At 39.6% G+C, this 16,202-nt stretch overlaps 4 protein-coding genes across 5 annotated transcripts in view; 1 reads left to right on the top strand and 3 right to left on the bottom strand.

Moving 5' to 3' along the window:
• Window positions 1-2,244: 2,244 nt before the first annotated feature.
• LOC118325181 (long-chain-fatty-acid--CoA ligase ACSBG2-like) lies at window positions 2,245-5,519 on the bottom strand (the record flags this gene model as incomplete). The annotated part of the gene is given in 3 exon segments (XM_035657761.1): window positions 2,245-2,456; window positions 2,628-2,702; window positions 4,167-5,519. Coding segments are annotated over 2 exon segments (277 nt in total), but the record flags the coding sequence as incomplete, so codon positions are not given.
• Window positions 5,520-5,649: 130 nt separating this feature from the next.
• Window positions 5,650-7,670, bottom strand: hint2 (histidine triad nucleotide binding protein 2). Of its 2 annotated transcripts, none has more exons than XM_035657763.1 (5): window positions 7,510-7,670; window positions 7,138-7,275; window positions 6,875-6,979; window positions 6,087-6,159; window positions 5,650-5,998 (listed from the first exon to the last, which is right to left on the bottom strand). In XM_035657763.1, the coding sequence occupies exons 1-5, from the start codon at window positions 7,591-7,593 to the stop codon at window positions 5,907-5,909; spliced, it is 492 nt and encodes a 163-aa protein (XP_035513656.1). In that variant the 5' UTR covers window positions 7,594-7,670; the 3' UTR covers window positions 5,650-5,906. The 2 variants fall into 2 exon arrangements, with proteins under 2 accessions (XP_035513656.1, XP_035513655.1); XM_035657762.1 differs by having other exon boundaries at window positions 7,372-7,609.
• Window positions 7,671-8,359: 689 nt separating this feature from the next.
• On the top strand, window positions 8,360-11,847 carry mrps30 (mitochondrial ribosomal protein S30). The gene is made up of 5 exons (XM_035657760.1): window positions 8,360-8,986; window positions 9,785-9,930; window positions 10,090-10,195; window positions 11,006-11,182; window positions 11,310-11,847. The coding sequence occupies exons 1-5, from the start codon at window positions 8,392-8,394 to the stop codon at window positions 11,567-11,569; spliced, it is 1,284 nt and encodes a 427-aa protein (XP_035513653.1). The 5' UTR covers window positions 8,360-8,391; the 3' UTR covers window positions 11,570-11,847.
• Window positions 11,848-12,638: 791 nt separating this feature from the next.
• The window catches only part of emb (embigin), a 5,874-nt gene continuing 2,310 nt past the window's right edge, over window positions 12,639-16,202 (bottom strand). The window contains exons 4-9 of the mRNA XM_035657883.1: window positions 16,059-16,141; window positions 15,707-15,843; window positions 14,468-14,623; window positions 13,605-13,722; window positions 13,489-13,519; window positions 12,639-13,391 (exon numbers count right to left, since the gene is read on the bottom strand). Coding sequence (XP_035513776.1) covers window positions 13,331-13,391; window positions 13,489-13,519; window positions 13,605-13,722; window positions 14,468-14,623; window positions 15,707-15,843; window positions 16,059-16,141 — 586 coding nt within the window. The 3' untranslated portion in view covers window positions 12,639-13,330. The remainder of the gene's footprint in view (window positions 13,392-13,488; window positions 13,520-13,604; window positions 13,723-14,467; window positions 14,624-15,706; window positions 15,844-16,058; window positions 16,142-16,202) is intronic.

Below are 16,202 nucleotides of genomic sequence, written 5' to 3'. Positions count from 1 at the left end.
GGGCTCTTCTGTATTGGGACAACAGGAAAATCCCTGTTTATCCGCCATAATGACAATTCCCATATGAAAGCTTTAGCAGTAGAGTCAGGTGTATAAGAAGCCTGCAGACATCTCTGGATAACCCCTGTGGGCTTGTTACAGCTGCTGTCTCAGAGAAACATGATTTGCAGGTTGTGCAGTAAATAGGGGAAGGCTATGCTGTAACCTGATACAGAATAGGGAGCTATACAAAGTCCAAGCCTAATTACCTATCCGGTTTGGTGAGAGGAAGTAATATGGTTTTAACACAGTACAATAGACTTGAGTCACTGGAGCGCAAAAGAACACACAGACAATAATGCCTTATTCGTTTTCCAAAAATGTGCAAAGGCCTTGCTAAAATTCTCCCATTATATGCTTTTATTCTTTTTTTTATTGTACTTAAAGGAGTTATCTGTAATAATTTTAGTTTAAATCTGCAGTGTGGAACATTTGTTCCAGCAGTGAGAGTAATTACACAAATAACGTGTGTCAATGCGTTCTTATGTCTACACCATAGGCTCCACCATACTCCTAGTTGCTGTAGCCTACTCCGTCACTACGGTTGCTCCCCTCTTCAGCTCATTTCCGCTGACCCCCTGATTCCCTCTGCTTGCACTCAAACACCTTTATAAAGATACCCACAAATATGTGCGAACCAATAATTGCTGGTTTACAGATTTTAAAACTCCGCTATACTGCGAAATACAGACACACGTGCTGGTGATAGGCTCAATCAGCATTGTGTGAACTTGTTTGGTAAGGGATTGAATGTAAAGGAATTTAATTTATATTTAAAAAAGAAGCCCAGCTTTAAACAACTCAACTAACAACAACTGACTAAAATTATCAACAGAATGTGAAGATTATTTGAAGAGTATTGAAGTTACACAGATATCTTCGGAAGTTAGCCCTGTCTCGTAATACCACTTTGTACTTCAAGAGGCAACAGTGGGTCAATGTGACAGGAGACAGCTCTTGGTGAGAGGGAAGATGTTTGATGCTGAACTCGCAACATTTCCTCTCAGTAAACTAAAGCAAATATTGGCTATTTTACAGCAACTAACTGTAATGTTACTGACAGTGTTCATATGTTTGCTAAGTTAGCTGTTTGTTGAGAGAAAGAGCTATGGGAGGGACTGTGCATTTTCGTATTTCTTACAATAGGTTTGGACACTTCAACTTACTGCTGATAACACTGTTTGTTTGTCGTATTGATTTAACAAGTGGCCAATTTTTACACACAGCTCCTTTAATGTTATTTTCTTTTCCTGCCATCACTCCTCCTTCTTATTTCTGGATCTCACCAAAACTCTAGGAAAACAGTTTTATCTGTACTTTAAACTCTAGACTTTAGCCCTCGAGCATTTCCTCTATTGTTACAGCTCTATGACCTCAGTTGCCTTTTCCTGTTAACAGTAACACTTGTAGCTGGTAGTAGCTGTAGTCCGGTTTTAAATAACTTCACAGAACTACAACTGTCTTGATAAACACACATTTCTGTCAACTGAGGCACAACGATGTGCAAACAGCTTTCTCCCCAGTATGACCCAGTATAACAGTTTTTATCTTGTTAATTTTCCTTGGTTATATTATCCACAAGCACATGTTGTTAGCATGACACATATTAATATTTTCCTTTAAATTTCATTTTTAAATTTGCAGTTTTTGTTCTGCTTTACCAAACCTGCAGCTTCTCCACAATGCTGCTGCAGGGGCACCAGACAGATAATATCACATCAATTTTGCTTTATGTAACAATCATTCCATTAAAATTGTCTTTTTTCTTGGTTTACTTGACAACTGTGCTGATTTAATACACTGCATAAGCATTTTCTAATTCCAGTAAACTCTACACTTCATGCAGTTGCTAATATAATGGATTTTTAGGCCTTTTTGATCTTTTAAAGTGACATAATGTCTATGAATGGCCTTTTTTACAGGTTGCATGTGTTTCTGCTGTATTCTCAGATTGTATTTGATTAGTTTTAAAGGCCTGAAGAGTGACAACTTTTCAGAATGTCACAATCACAATTTTTTCTCAAAAAAAAAAGAGAACAGAATTTGTGGAGCAGCAAAAAGTTTGTTAATCTCACAAACCCTCAGATATGTCTTGCAACCCTGGGAGCAGTTGGGTACCACTGTGCTCAAAAGTATTTTATGTTACTGGGAATTTTTCACAAGAGAATAGTTCACTTCTCCTAACACCACGCTCAGACCCCTTACCTGGTGAAAGTGCTTCAGCAGCTCCGTCCAGCTCAGGAGTTCTGGCAGGCTCGGCCGGTGTCTCAGCGTTACTGGAAGAATTAGTCTCCTGGGTCTCTGAAACTGATGCTGTGGTGAGCTCAGCTGTGGTGGCTTCTCCATTGGGAATGAGAGTGGAGTGGGTCTTTAAGCTTGTGGAGTCTGACTGAATCTGTGCCTTTTGGGTGGGGATGCTGGGAAAGTCAATGAGAGGGCACGGATGAGCTGATATCCAACAATACATTATGTCTAGATTCATAGTTTTAATATCAAATCGTCCTAAGTGGATAAAACCTACATTATAATTAATTTAAACATAGATAAAAATGTGTTTTTCACTTTGGAACATGCATTATTTTACATACCTCTTACTATTATCATCCATGACTGCAACATCATTGCTCTTAGCCAAATCTTCTTGGAGACTCATCTTGTATTAGCTGCAATAACAGAGATCTTAAATTAAATTAGCATCCACACACTTTGATGTCCTTCACACAGATATGATTATCTATTATGAAACAGCTCATTTATACGAGACTGACATTCACCAAAGTCGTTGCAACAGATCAGTGCCAATGACCACTATTGCTAGTAATCACGTACAGCAGGAGTCTAAGTGTTGAAACTTTGAATATTGTGCCATAAAGCATTGGGACATCTGCACACATGCACTGTTCATAATCTTTGTCCCAAATTGTGAGAATCTCTGAGGCAAATCACCACACTTGGAAGCAGAATACACTGCATCTCAGTCCTCGCTAGTTAATTCAGATATTAAATAAAATGTACATATTGTGAAAAGGACAAAAGCATGGCTTGATGTCTTCCTCATCGCTTCCCTATAAACTGTACTGCAGACAGTGAAATAATGCCATCTAGTGTGTAAATGTTGCAACAGTGGAAACAATTCAAATAATATATTCAGAAGTCATACCTTTAAATAACTACACTATAAAAAGTAATCAATCACTTCAACATATCTGTAGACATCAAATAAAAATTAATAAGAAATGAATTACACATTCACTGACATATATACCACGATACATTCATAGGCAAAATCGTATTAGATTAAAATCTGCCAACCCAGCAGACTCTCAGTCTGACCTCAAGTTTGTAAGATAACTTTGGTCAAGATTTCTGTCGACCAAAGTTCATACAACTTACAAAACTACAGTGTGGCAATATGAAGTGGCAAAGTCTTTGCTCTGGATTATGCAATTATCAATTAAATTGCCTTGTAATGAACAAAAAGTAGATTTAAGTCTCATAAATAATTTTGATTAGTACATTGCCCAGAATGGAGACGTTATTTTTGAAAACAAGTGAGTGGTAAGTTGAATCTTCTAGCAAAAAAAAAAACTCAAGTAGCAGAAGTCTTACCATCTTATAGGAAAAACTGAAAAATCCAGAGTAGTTACAGATGATTGGTCTCAATAAGATCCAGGAGAAAATAACTCCTGCTTGCAGTTGTTTGTTGAGCTTCTAACTAGATTCAATCATTGTGGAAGAGGGGGCTTAAACAATGACTTTGTTGACCCAACAACAAGGTCAAGCAGCCCGCTCACATAAAATGGGGGCTATATTCATCTCAGTCACGTGTGTGTCTGACATATTTACCATACATACACAAAGGCTGCTGAGTTTAGCCTGTGTGTATGTGTCTATGGCTGGTAAAGACTCTAAAAGCCTAAATTAAACAGTGAAATTAATTTATTGTTTTCTGCTATTAAAAAACAATCAGCTGAAGAAAAAAAAAAAGAAACCTGTCAATGAACAAAGACTTTCTCACACAATACATGTAGTTCCCATAGCAATTTATGACAACAAAAGACACGCTAAATCTTTCACACTTTACACACTGCAACAAAGAGTGAAAACATTAAGTAAATGATATCTACCTTCTCCAGAGACAGAACTGATTGACAGTGTCTTTCAGTAGCAGGGCAGAGCTAGATCTACCTTTGCCCAGTGCAGATGCTCGACTGTTGCCCCCTGAGTAGTATCAGCCAATAGGAGACTTGCATGAGTGCATACCAAGTTCCTCTCCATTCACGCCTTGTCCAGAGGAATAGAGACTTGTGCAATCCCCAGAATACCTGCTGCAGAGGACGTGTTGAACCATTAAAGATCCACCGACAAACGTGACCAAAGGTTATGGCTGCTGGAGGTGAAGAAGATCTGGAACCTGACACACAAACAGCGTGTAGCTAGTAGAGGAGAAACCTGCTTTGTTTATAGTAATTACATAGATAAGCTGACAACTGTTGGCATTGGTGACAGTCCAAAGCATTCAACAGTAAAAAAGAATGAAGGATCCTGTAAAGTAATGTGATAAAACTTGGTTTATTGAGACCTTTATGATCCCAAATCTTCATTATCAGATATGCGTGATGAGGCCTGTCAGAAGTATTGATAAAACTAGATAAGTTTTCTTGGATTCATGAAGATAGATGAGACTTTGACCCATAGAAAAAGTTATTCAACAGTTGAACAAAACTTGTGCAACTCTTGACTCTTTTCTACCAGATTGTCATATCAAGAAATCTTTTAAATTCTTCCAGGTCTAGCTAATTGTGATTGGTATAAAAATTCATAAGGGAAAAATCAGTACGTGACAATGTGTAAGCAGTTTCAAGTGTCCGAGAATCAGCTGGTCTCGCTATTCTCTTTATGTGACCTTCATACAGGCTGGGTTTCCTCTTTTCTGTTGAGGCGTTTGTATCTCACAGCTGCATCTGTCTGACAGTCGTGATCAAGGAGGTGAACATTGTTTTTTAAGTAAATATAGAGCAAAGTTCAGCCCCCGTTCTCAAATGACCGACAGTTACCCTTCTCACAGGCACCATGGTAAGTGAGTCATACCACCCAGTCACACCAGATCCACCCCTCGCTGCTAATATCTGGGCACATGCCATCTGTGGAGGTTGTAAATGATTAGTGAGGGCAATCGATAGTGCAAGCAATGCTAAAACTTAAAGAAAAAGGTACAAAGAAACTAGACTACATGCAAGAACGTTTTAAAATTGTGTAGGTAATAAATATTGTATTATGTTTCATATCCATATAGATGTCTATTTTTTCCCTATATGATTGTAACGTATTTTTTGTCTCATTTTAAGGCTGTTTTAATCAATTATTGATGCTGTGATTGTCTGAGGTGTTTAGCATTTGGCTCATGGGTTTTGAGATTTTGGTTCCCTTCATTGGTTTGTTATTGCAACCTGTCACTTCTTTTCAAATGATCCTTTGTAATTCAACATATGCATAAAAATAAGATGTAAAATCTGTTTTGCTGAGAGCAAACCCACTGATAAAAATGTATATTGCTGTCTAGATTAAACTGGACAATGTCAGATTAAAGAACTGAGTTGAGTTTTCAGGTTTCTGTAGAAATAGTGTCTTTATTTGCAGCTGTACCAAACATAATGTCTTTACTCTTCATTTTTACATTTAATTTTTACATTTGCCAAGATCAACATATTTACATGTCATATTCTGTGAGGTGAAGGGAGTTTTTATGTGGAAATTGGGATGAGAATTTATTTTTTTTTTGGATGAACTACAGCCTTCATACATCATGTCACACTAAACATAAGACAGGGAGACAGAAAATACACATTAACATACACAGGAGACCATTATCCAGGTGGCCATGTCAGCTGTCTTCCTCCCAGGACGTGAACATGAAGGTGGTAAACTGACTGAGCGCCGTGCTTTCCATCGTTGATCACTGCGGATGATAGAAACATACCCAGAATTCAATGTGCGAGTAAACAAACAGCCTGTGTTTTCACATAAATGACAGTCAGGTAACCTACCCACTCTGTATCCCTCCTTTAGAGATTCTTGCTTGGCCACATTTTTTGCAACAACCAACAAATGTCCTAAAAGCTGAAAGTTAAAAAAAAAGAAAGAAACAAAGATGATAATTGAGCGGTCGATGTAACAGTTATGGCTTTTCAAAGATTAACATTTTGAATATGACTGAACATGGAGGAAATTTTGTGGCAAAAGCTTCAAGACCCCTCTGGATTATAGTAAAAGTAGTCAGTGTGTGGTCCTGGAAATACTAGTTTTAATCTTTATCGCTTCTTGCTTCTTGTATTTTAACGTTTTAACCTTTTATGAAATGGGCCACACATATAAAATTGCCCTCACTTGTGGTTACACTTTAATACTAGATTTAGGACTGTGGTCATGATGGTTTCAAATTGCAGAAATGAAATGCTTCTCCACTGTTTAGCGTGAATATACCCTGAAGGTTGCATATGGTGACAGCAATAAGACTTTATGCACACAACAACTGGCTCTGGGTTGAAACCTGGGGGGTACGCTGGGAGCTCGCTGTGTGGAGTTGTCCTCCCAGTGTTTATTTGTTTTCTGAGTTTGGTGTAAAAACTTGCCTGGTCTGCATAGAGCCCTGACACTGACCCCATCTAACACCCGTGAGATTAATTGCCCAACGTCAGTGTCCTCACTAATACTATTGTGGCTTAATGGGAGCAAATCCCTGCATCCAAAATCTGTGGATGCCGTCACACCAGTATGATTTGGGTGTAAAGGAATAAGGACATCTATTGTGGTAGGAAATGACGGACGAACTCACCTCAGCATCATCATCTTTGGCCTCACTTATTCTGGGAATCGGGATCCTTGGGATGACCAGGAAGTGTACAGGGGCCTGTGGGCTGATATCCCTGAATGCCAAACACTGATAAACACACAAAAACAAGCACATAGAAAGTGTGCAGCTTTACTTTATATTCCTTTATCTACAAATCAACAAGCATGTGTCAATCTCTCTCTGGACTCCACGTGGAATAAGCCAAAAGAGATAACCCCAAACATGTTTTTGAAGACGTTGTTTACCTTCTCATCCTCATAAATGATATCTGCAGGGATGCTTTTATCGATCACTCTGGAGAAGATGGTTGGAGCTGGAGAGCCATACCTCTTGCTGGCCTCCTCTGCCAGTCTGACCTCGTCACTTCTGGTGCACAGTGATCTCTGGGGACACACAGGACACATGAAAAGCTCTGAGCCGAGAACCGCTGCTCACAAAACACAGAAGAACACCTTATGAGGAAGCACAGTGAACCCAACCTCTTGGTGGTGGGGCACTGCAGGTTCCCCACAGCCACCACCAGGGCTGGCAGCACAGTTGTTGTCTCTGTGCTCGGCTGCAGATAACAGAAATAACATGTTTATGAGAACAACACTGTTTATTTTTAGAGCCGCTACCTCCGCTCGACAAACACCGTGCCATCGGTTCAGATAGGCCGTTCTGGTCCCGACGACCCGGGTCCGTAAAAGCTGACGAAACATACCGCTAGCTAGTCTTTCCGAAGTAAATATTTCAGTGTTTATCTCGGTTTTTTTTGACAAACTGCACTGTCCAAAAAATCTTGCACACAGAACTCTGCACTGTACGTCGATGTTGCCTTCAGGTAACCTCCTTGTAACGTTTATTTAGCACGTCCTCAATCGTGTCTTGAATAATGTGTGTCTGTTACAGTAGGCTCCGGAGACAAGACACATCTTGAGAGAAGTATGAAGTTTTTATATGGTCTGACATCCATTTATTAACAGGTAATTTCATTAATGCCGGGATCAGACGTAAAAAGGCGCCTCCGGTGCGAAACTGAAGTGCAATACGATTTGCTGGCCCAAAAAAGTTTGACACTCTGCCATAAATTGTTAAACATGAGTTCATGGCTCATCCTCTCCACGTTTTATAACAGGCAGTGCACATTTGGGTTGTCTAAGTCTTATTATTCCCACGATATGTCGTGTTAACCTCAAAACTTCCGACATTTTTGAGTGCATCCAAAGGGGACATGTTTTAACAAGGGTCCCTTCAAGAGCGTCAACGTTCTGCGATGCTAACTATGATGCTAACATTAGCTAGCCCACAGAATTGTTAATAATCTAATATGGCCTCAAACGGAAATAAAGTAGAATAATCCGTTTTAAGTTTTAAGGTAGACCCCGACAGCAGACATGTTGTTGAATATGGTAATTATATTTGTATTGTCCCCCCGTGCAGCAGGAGTCGCTGTTGCGGGAGGCTGCTGGTTCATTTGTCAACGGAACGGAACAACAAGTTGAAGTCACAAGAGAAACATGGCGGCCCGCACACGACTGCCCTTGCTGTTCCCCAAAAACCTGCCTCCGTTTAGAAACCAAAGGCTTGTCCACGCCGAAGCTGCGGTCAAGGAGCCCGCGTATCCCCCCGTCGTCCCCTCCGTCACGGCTAAAAGCAAATCGGCCCTGCGGCAAAAGGCTCAGCAACATGTGCAGAAGATACGAGCCTCCCCGGTGGAGGAGAAGCTCTCCCTCGTCACTCGCATCCAGCGGAAGAAATTTGTGGTTTACCCTCAGACTTTCGCACGGAACGCCGACAGATGGTACCAGCACTTTACCAAGACCGCATATATCCCGGGTCTGCCCGAGAAGTTCACCCTGAGCGCGGCGGAAGAGAGCTCTCCGCCGGCCGCAGCTCAAAGCACAGTGCCCGGGGTGGAAGGGGGTGCGTTTGGGGACATCCGCTCCTTGGTCAGTCGTGTGATTTTACAGGAGCACTGGCACATAAAGAAACGTAGAGCTTTTCTGTACAAAGAGCAGGAGCAGATCGTTGGACCTATGCTGAGAAACCTGGTGACTGGACTCACCTACAGTCTGCTCCAACACAACCCACTGTTCCTCCTCTCCAGTCTGGGTATGAATGATTGATCAGGCACCAGTCGAACTGTGTGTGTGGATTTCACTGCTTAGACATCCACGATGGCACTTTGAAATAATCATTTCCACGCCTTGTGCCTCTTCAGAACTACATTTGAAGTAATATTAAGTATGTGGCTGGTTAGCTATATGGGGCAGTAAACAATGTTCTTATTGTTACTTATTAGTCTCATATGAAAGTAGAGCAGGCTGCTGGTTCCTCTGCACCAATAATGTAACATAATTGCTGTTGGTAAAGTAATTTACAAAGCAAAAATGCCAAACATTTGCTGGTGCAAGCTTCTGAAATGTGAGGATTTGATGTGTCCTAGTATTGTAAATTCAATATCCTTTGGGTTTTCAACTGGTGGTCGTCGGACAAAAGAAGCTGTTTTTCTTTTGTCACTCAGTTTTTTCACATTTTTCTCAAAGAATAAATAACCAAGAAACTATTAAAAACTAATCATTAGTAGCAGCTCTATTTTATTCAACGCAAACAGTTTTTGGAAGTCAAAAAAGACTACATTTGAAGTATATTTAGGGCAGAGTATTGTTTAATATTTATGTTATATAATCTCCCTGTCAAGTCAAACTTCTCACATTTTAAAAATTGCTCAAACACAAGCAACTGAGAACGTTGCACACACGAAGTACAGTCTAAAAGTGACACATTTATGGTTTAAATAAATAACCATCTGAACAAAGAATAAGTTATAACAACAATAACAATACAAATCATCTCTATGACGTGACTGTTTGACCTCTGCGAGTCATATTGTTTGTGTTTCTCCGTCAGATGTTAATCCCCAGGTTAACTTTTATTGGAGGAGAGGAGAGAGAATCATCCCAAGGGGTCACCGGAGGGGCCGGCTAGAGCCAACCAGGTTCCAGATTGACGACCACCCGCACAGTCAGATTAGGATAACCCAACAACTGCCACAGGTAGAAATCATACAGGACACACCTACCAACCTGGAGCAAAAGCAAATCATAACACGCCATCGAAGGACACGTATTAACAACAATAGTTTCTGTTTAATGAGAAACATACATGTGTTTGTTTTTGTTCTAATCACTGTTTGTCATTTCCATTTCTCTTAGTTTGCCCCACTGGAGGCGTCCTATGCAGCTGAAGTTCCAGAGATCACAATAGCTCCAAACATGATGCCTCTGTTCAGAAGACAGTATGACAACAATATATTTACAGGTAATGTCATCTACAAGACACCGGTCGCATGTGTCGTACTTCATCCTGTGTATGTAAGGAGCCAAAAGAACATACATTTAGCATGTTGAATGCTGGTTACATGTGAGTTTATTATTCAGTTACCTCTCGCTGTCAGTAGGGGGCGCCAATATGCACTTTTTCAGTCAGTCAAATGCAAAAAGTCTAACATTTTCTCCAAGCCTGAGATGATTGTTTTCCTTGTTTTTGGAGATGCTATAACTGGAGACAAATATAGTTTTTTTGTGTTTTGCGTTTAGCATTTTCATTGGTCTAAGATAGTGTAATAATTCAAACAACTTGTGCTGTCCTGTAGACACATTAATGTGCAGCAGCCGGCTTCTAACAATTTTTCATCTTCATTATGGATGAATCTATAAACCTATTCAGTTAATTGTTTGGTTAATGAAACAATAAACAAGTGGATATGCTGATTTTTGTTTGGTTCGAGCAACAGTCCAAAGAAATTCAAATTGCTGTAATGTAAGACAAAAAAAGCAACATGAAGACCATCAAATATTTGCCATTTTTGCTTAAAAATTGTCGCTGATTAATTTCCTTTCGATCGACTAATTTTTGCAGCTCTGACCTTCTCTTGCAAAGTCAGTCCATCCTAGTTGGATGGAACATTTTTCATGATTGAGTATCAATTGGAAATAGAGAATATTGATAAAGATATCAATTATATGGAAAAGTTATCATCCTGAAAAAGAAATTAGAGTGGTCATTCAGGAATCCTTCCCCTTTCAGCTGTGCTGGGTTCACAAGCCGTCCTCTTGCTCTCATTAACAGGGGCCAAGTTACCAGACCCGGCGTGCTACGGTCACACTCAGTTCCACCTGGTGCCTGATCGATACCACAGAGACCGGATGGCTCGGCGGGAAGAGTCCGATCAGGTGGAGGTCTTTCTCAGAGCCAACGGACTCGCCAGCCTTTTTGCCTGGACAGGAGCTCAGGCCATGTACCAGGGTGAGTTATCGACACAGGAAAGAGACATCAGATGCATCTCTTACTGTGGCAGAGCTTATGATACAGTATATCATTTTTGTCGTGGGTGATTTGACATTTATTTTTATTTTACTTCCCTCTCATCTAGGTTTCTGGAACCACGAGGACGTCACCAGGCCTTTCGTGTCCCAGGCTGTGATCACAGACGGCCAGTTCTACTCCTTCTTCTGCTACCAGCTCAACACAGTGGCCCTCTCCGTGGAGACGGATGCCAACAACCCCAGGAAAAACCTTCTGTGGGGCACAGAGAGCCTGCGCCTGTACGAGGGTGTGAAGGACGGAGAGGTGGTGGGTCTGAACGACGATGTCATCAAGCTTTTAGTTCAGTTCCTCATGAACCAGCCGTAAAGTTCTCCAGGTTTCTGTTTTTGTGTCCGTCTGCCTTTTGAAAAATGTCTTTCCCCTTGAGTCTGTCTTCTCCAAGGCATTGAAAGAAGCAAGAAATCAAGATAAAGAGGTTTTAAAGAGCCCAACATGACAGACATGAGGAAGCTGTGGTAGATTGTATAAAATGTAATATTCAAGAATAAAAACATAAAAAAATTAATGTATTATAATAAATAATACTAATTATTATTATTATTGTGCAGATGTATGCAAAAATAAAACCATGCTTTTCAGATTGACGCTCCTTTGTGTTGGTCAGTGCTTACTCCTGAAATCTTATAAGACATTTATCCTTTAAAGGAGCACTGCACAGATTAACCCTTTCACTCCTATAACATGGTCAGACTCATGATAAACAATTTTTAAAAAAATTATCAAAGTTGATGCTGCAGAACCAGACAAACTATCTTTTATTCCACATATTCTTCCTTGTCAAAACTTGCTGCTTATGTTACCCATAATGCAACTCAACCACTGCCATGTCAGTCTTAGATTAAGGTGTCTTAGGCTAGTAGCAGCTAACGTAGCCTTGAGACGTTAGCCTCTGGCAGAGAGATGAGTGTGCTACAGAGCTCTGATAAGCTCACTTCTTTTTCACTCCAAACCCACAGATTTCTTTTCATTTCTAGAGTTGTAGTCTACAGTTTCAACTGTGACTCCAGTGACATCACTCGAGGCAGTTTATCGGATTACACGCAGCTCCCTCTGCAGCCACAGAAGCCTTTTTAATGCTTGATCTGTAAACTGAAATTAATGAAATGAGTCCTCCTTTCTTGCACCAGTGTTTAGGTTTTAGTGACATCTAGTGGTGAAGTTGCAGATTACAACTACAAGTGGTGATCAGCACTTGCTTCTGTAAAAACGACACAATTTAAGGTAACGAAAAAAGTAATGATTCCTATATCCAGGTGATTGTACCCTAATGAAAACATCTATGAATATTACATTTAATTTCTGCCAATAGATCTCTTAAATGATACACACTGGACCTTTAAGTAAGCTTCAGCGGTGTTCAATGAAACAAAGACAGTGAAATTTTGTGTAGTTTTAATTTGTTTACATATACAGTGGCACACCTCGTAGGTTAAGTGCAGGTTGATACAGTTGTGATTAAAGGACAATAGGACCTTTATAACAATCTGATGATAGATTAACATGACTACGACATAAGTATCTGCATATATATGATGATATATTTTGATATACACGTTACTAAGGTAATTTGAAGCATTTCAGGCACACATTATTGCAGGAAAAAACCTGTAAAAAGTGACAAAAGCACAGCACAGTATGAGCGGTTAGTTAAGTGCTTATTTAAAGAGTGTAAGGCACTGCTCACAAACCATAATGCATAAAAAAGATAAGTAAAGAGGAGTTGAGGTTGCCAAAAAAAGGAAAATGCACCTTCTTTTTGACAGAAAGTCATAGTGATGTGAGGCAGTTTTTGCTCAGGAAGTGATGCGGTGTCACACTGAAAACCACATAAATGCTTTGCTCTTTCAGCCATCATAACACCACTGTCCCTTAAAATAGAAAACATATCTTCCAGTGAACCGACTTGTACGATGTATCAAATGAATGACTGTTAAGTGGTGGCAATTTGTTTTGTGAAAATAATCTAGAAATAGTTGATGAGATATTGCTTTAAAGCATCATTCACATTTGAAAACAAATAAAAAGTTTTAGAGAAGCTTGGATCTGTTGGGTTTAAGTATTTCAGTCTTATACTTTCCGCTGTCTTGTTGAAGAACTTCCCTCTGATCCATTACTTTCTCCCTGTGTCCTGATGAGAGCATAAACATGTACATCATGAAAAAAATGCACATTTACATACTGCAAATCAAACTTAAAACAATAAGCACCACTCCGATAATACTCACAGTGTGTTATTTTGGTCATTCGTCTCGTTTCCTGAGAATAAGGCAGATCGTTTGAAGTTAAAATACAACATATTGCACAACACAATTACACACAAACAAGAAGACTGTCTGACTACCTGCTGTGGGCTTTTTCTTGGACTGACTCCTCTCGTAGAGCAGAATGGCGGCGACCAGGACAATCACTTCGATCACGATGGCTATGAAGGGCTTGAGAGGCTCGTAGAAGGTGATGACCTTCAGCAGTGGTGGAAGAAGTATTTAGAGTTTTTGCTCAAGTGACAGTAACAGTAAAACAAATAAAGTAAATTAAATTGCCTGTAAATTATTGTTTATTTTATATGACATATGCTGATGCATGAATGTTTAAACAGCATTTGACTGTGGTTGGTTGGGGTAGAGCTTGTTTTAACTACTTTAAATACAGTTTGGTGATTTAGTCCAAACATAGATTTCAGGCCCCTCCAGAGTGCACAAGATAAATCTGAGGGGTCGTGAGATGATTAATCGGGTAGAAAAGCAGACAAATTTGCTGTTTTTTGGTGAAATGTTGAGTTATCTATCTTTGGCAAACAATCTGAGAAGTTTAGAGGGGAAATGTTTTTGGTTGAACAGGTAACAACTCATAAACAAATGAAACATGACCAGTGGCCCCAAACAGACACTGCATTTTTCTTACAGGCCACAAGCCAAAAGGTTGGGATCCACTGGTTTAATCTTTGACAATGTATTGTATTTGATAAACCTATTGTGTGATTTAGGTAAAATACTAAAAAGTAACAAGAAATTACAGCTGTTAGATTAATGTAGTGGAGTAAAAAGTTTGATATTTCCCTGATGGTGGCAGAAATATATGCTGATTTAATGAACATGGGTTAGGGTTATGAACATAAACCAGAAATACTCTAATTATACTAGAATTGTTTTTATTAGTACAACAGTATTTGAATGAATTTACTTTAGTCACTTTTACATAACTGACCTTGAGTTCCACATGGCCTATTGCAGTGCTGATGGCGTACACCGCACCGCAGTAATACAAGCCAGAGTCGGCCTCTGTCAGGTTGTGCACCAGCAGTTTGGTCTTTCTCTCTTCATTCTTGATTTCATACCGTTGAGGCTCTGCAAAAATTTGCTCCTAGGACAAATATCAGTTCAATGAGTCAGAGGCCATAAACATGTTTAAATGTTTTTGCATTCATCAGAAGGTGGCTCATGGTGGTTGGTGTTTTTGAAAATAAATTTAAAATACTTGTAGACAGCATAGTAGGAACACATTAAAAAGTTGTTGCAAGCCGATGTGAATGTTAAGTTGCGTGCTGTGAGAGACTGCTCACAAATAACGGAAGTAAAGGGATGTTGAGGTTTAACTTTTTGCCAACAAGAAAAAAAACAAACTTCCTTTTTGACAGGTGACAAAGGCATAGTAGTGTGTGAAAGTAACTGTGTGCTTTCAGTTGTTCCACAGGAAGTGAGGCAATAAAGGGTTTAAGAATAACTAGAAATGAGCATTAGCTAGTACGTTGTTTGGAATCATTTGATTTCGATGGCGCTCCAAATTCACAATGAGGCTGTAAGTGAAAGGTAGAATAGATGAGACGGAAAGATGAAAGCCCGTACTGTGCTAGTTACTGTTTACTTGTGTTGCCCCAGTCAGTGTGTGTGAAATCTGCAGTTGGCCAATTCATTTTTATTTTTAAATGTCAAAAATGTCTCCATTTCAGTGTCTGACCAACTGTGAAATCACAACTGTTCATCACCATCACAATCTCCCTCTCTCTTTCTGAGTAATGGTGTTGAATAATGGCCTAAAACCACATTTCTGTGTGAATTGTTTTCATAATTATTGCATCAATTCTTCAGTTATGAACCAGAAGTGTGTGTCAAGGTCATTTTGAGGTCCCAATGATCTTTGACCTTTAAGTCAAACGTGTCAACAATTCCTTGTCTGATCAATTGTGAAATATGGTAATTCATTCTTGAGTTATGGTCAAAGACCTTGCGACCTTGACCTTTGACCACCAAAATCGAATCCTTGTGGATGTTTGTGCAGAGGCATAAGTGAGGTGTTTACACCTGTTTGAAGGATTCAACACACCTATTTATTACATTTCCTTGAACACACAACAAAACTTGTTGAAAAGGTGTCAATTCAAACATCACCCGTGACACAAATCTCACTGAAAGCCACACAAGAGAAGACTCTGACCAGCTCACCCACCTTGTCCGTACCATTTGCTCTATACCAGTTCCAGGTGCTGGGCATTGGTTTGGCTTCTTCCATTTTGCATGTCATCACCACATAGTCCCCCACGTAGCTGACTATCGGCTTATCTCGCACCTCACCAATCTGTGGACCTGGTGGACAACAAGGCAAAGGAGCCTAATAATGAGTGAATGGCACTCTAAAGGCTGAATTGTGTACCGATCAAGTATACACAATTTAGTTGACATTAGTTGACATTCATATTGAATAAGCAGAAGGAACTACAGAAATGTTGCCTGGGAAATGTAAACTGTGATATATATATATATAAATATATATATAACCCATGAAAGGATTTGATCTGTACCTGCCAAAAAAAAGTCTATTGTTGCTTCCCCTCCAAACACGCATGAGTAGGTTCCAAGGTCTTTTTCACTTACGATGTTGAATCTGTAAAGCAAAAATATAGTAGAGATTTTACACAAAAACCCTATGTTAAATTTAGGATGAA

Source organism: Morone saxatilis, unplaced genomic scaffold (genome assembly GCF_004916995.1).
Source record: "Morone saxatilis isolate NCDOM2014 unplaced genomic scaffold, NCSU_SB_2.0 Contig16, whole genome shotgun sequence".
NCBI lineage: Eukaryota > Metazoa > Chordata > Actinopteri > Moronidae > Morone > Morone saxatilis.
This window is presented reverse-complemented; position numbering and strand designations above follow the sequence as displayed.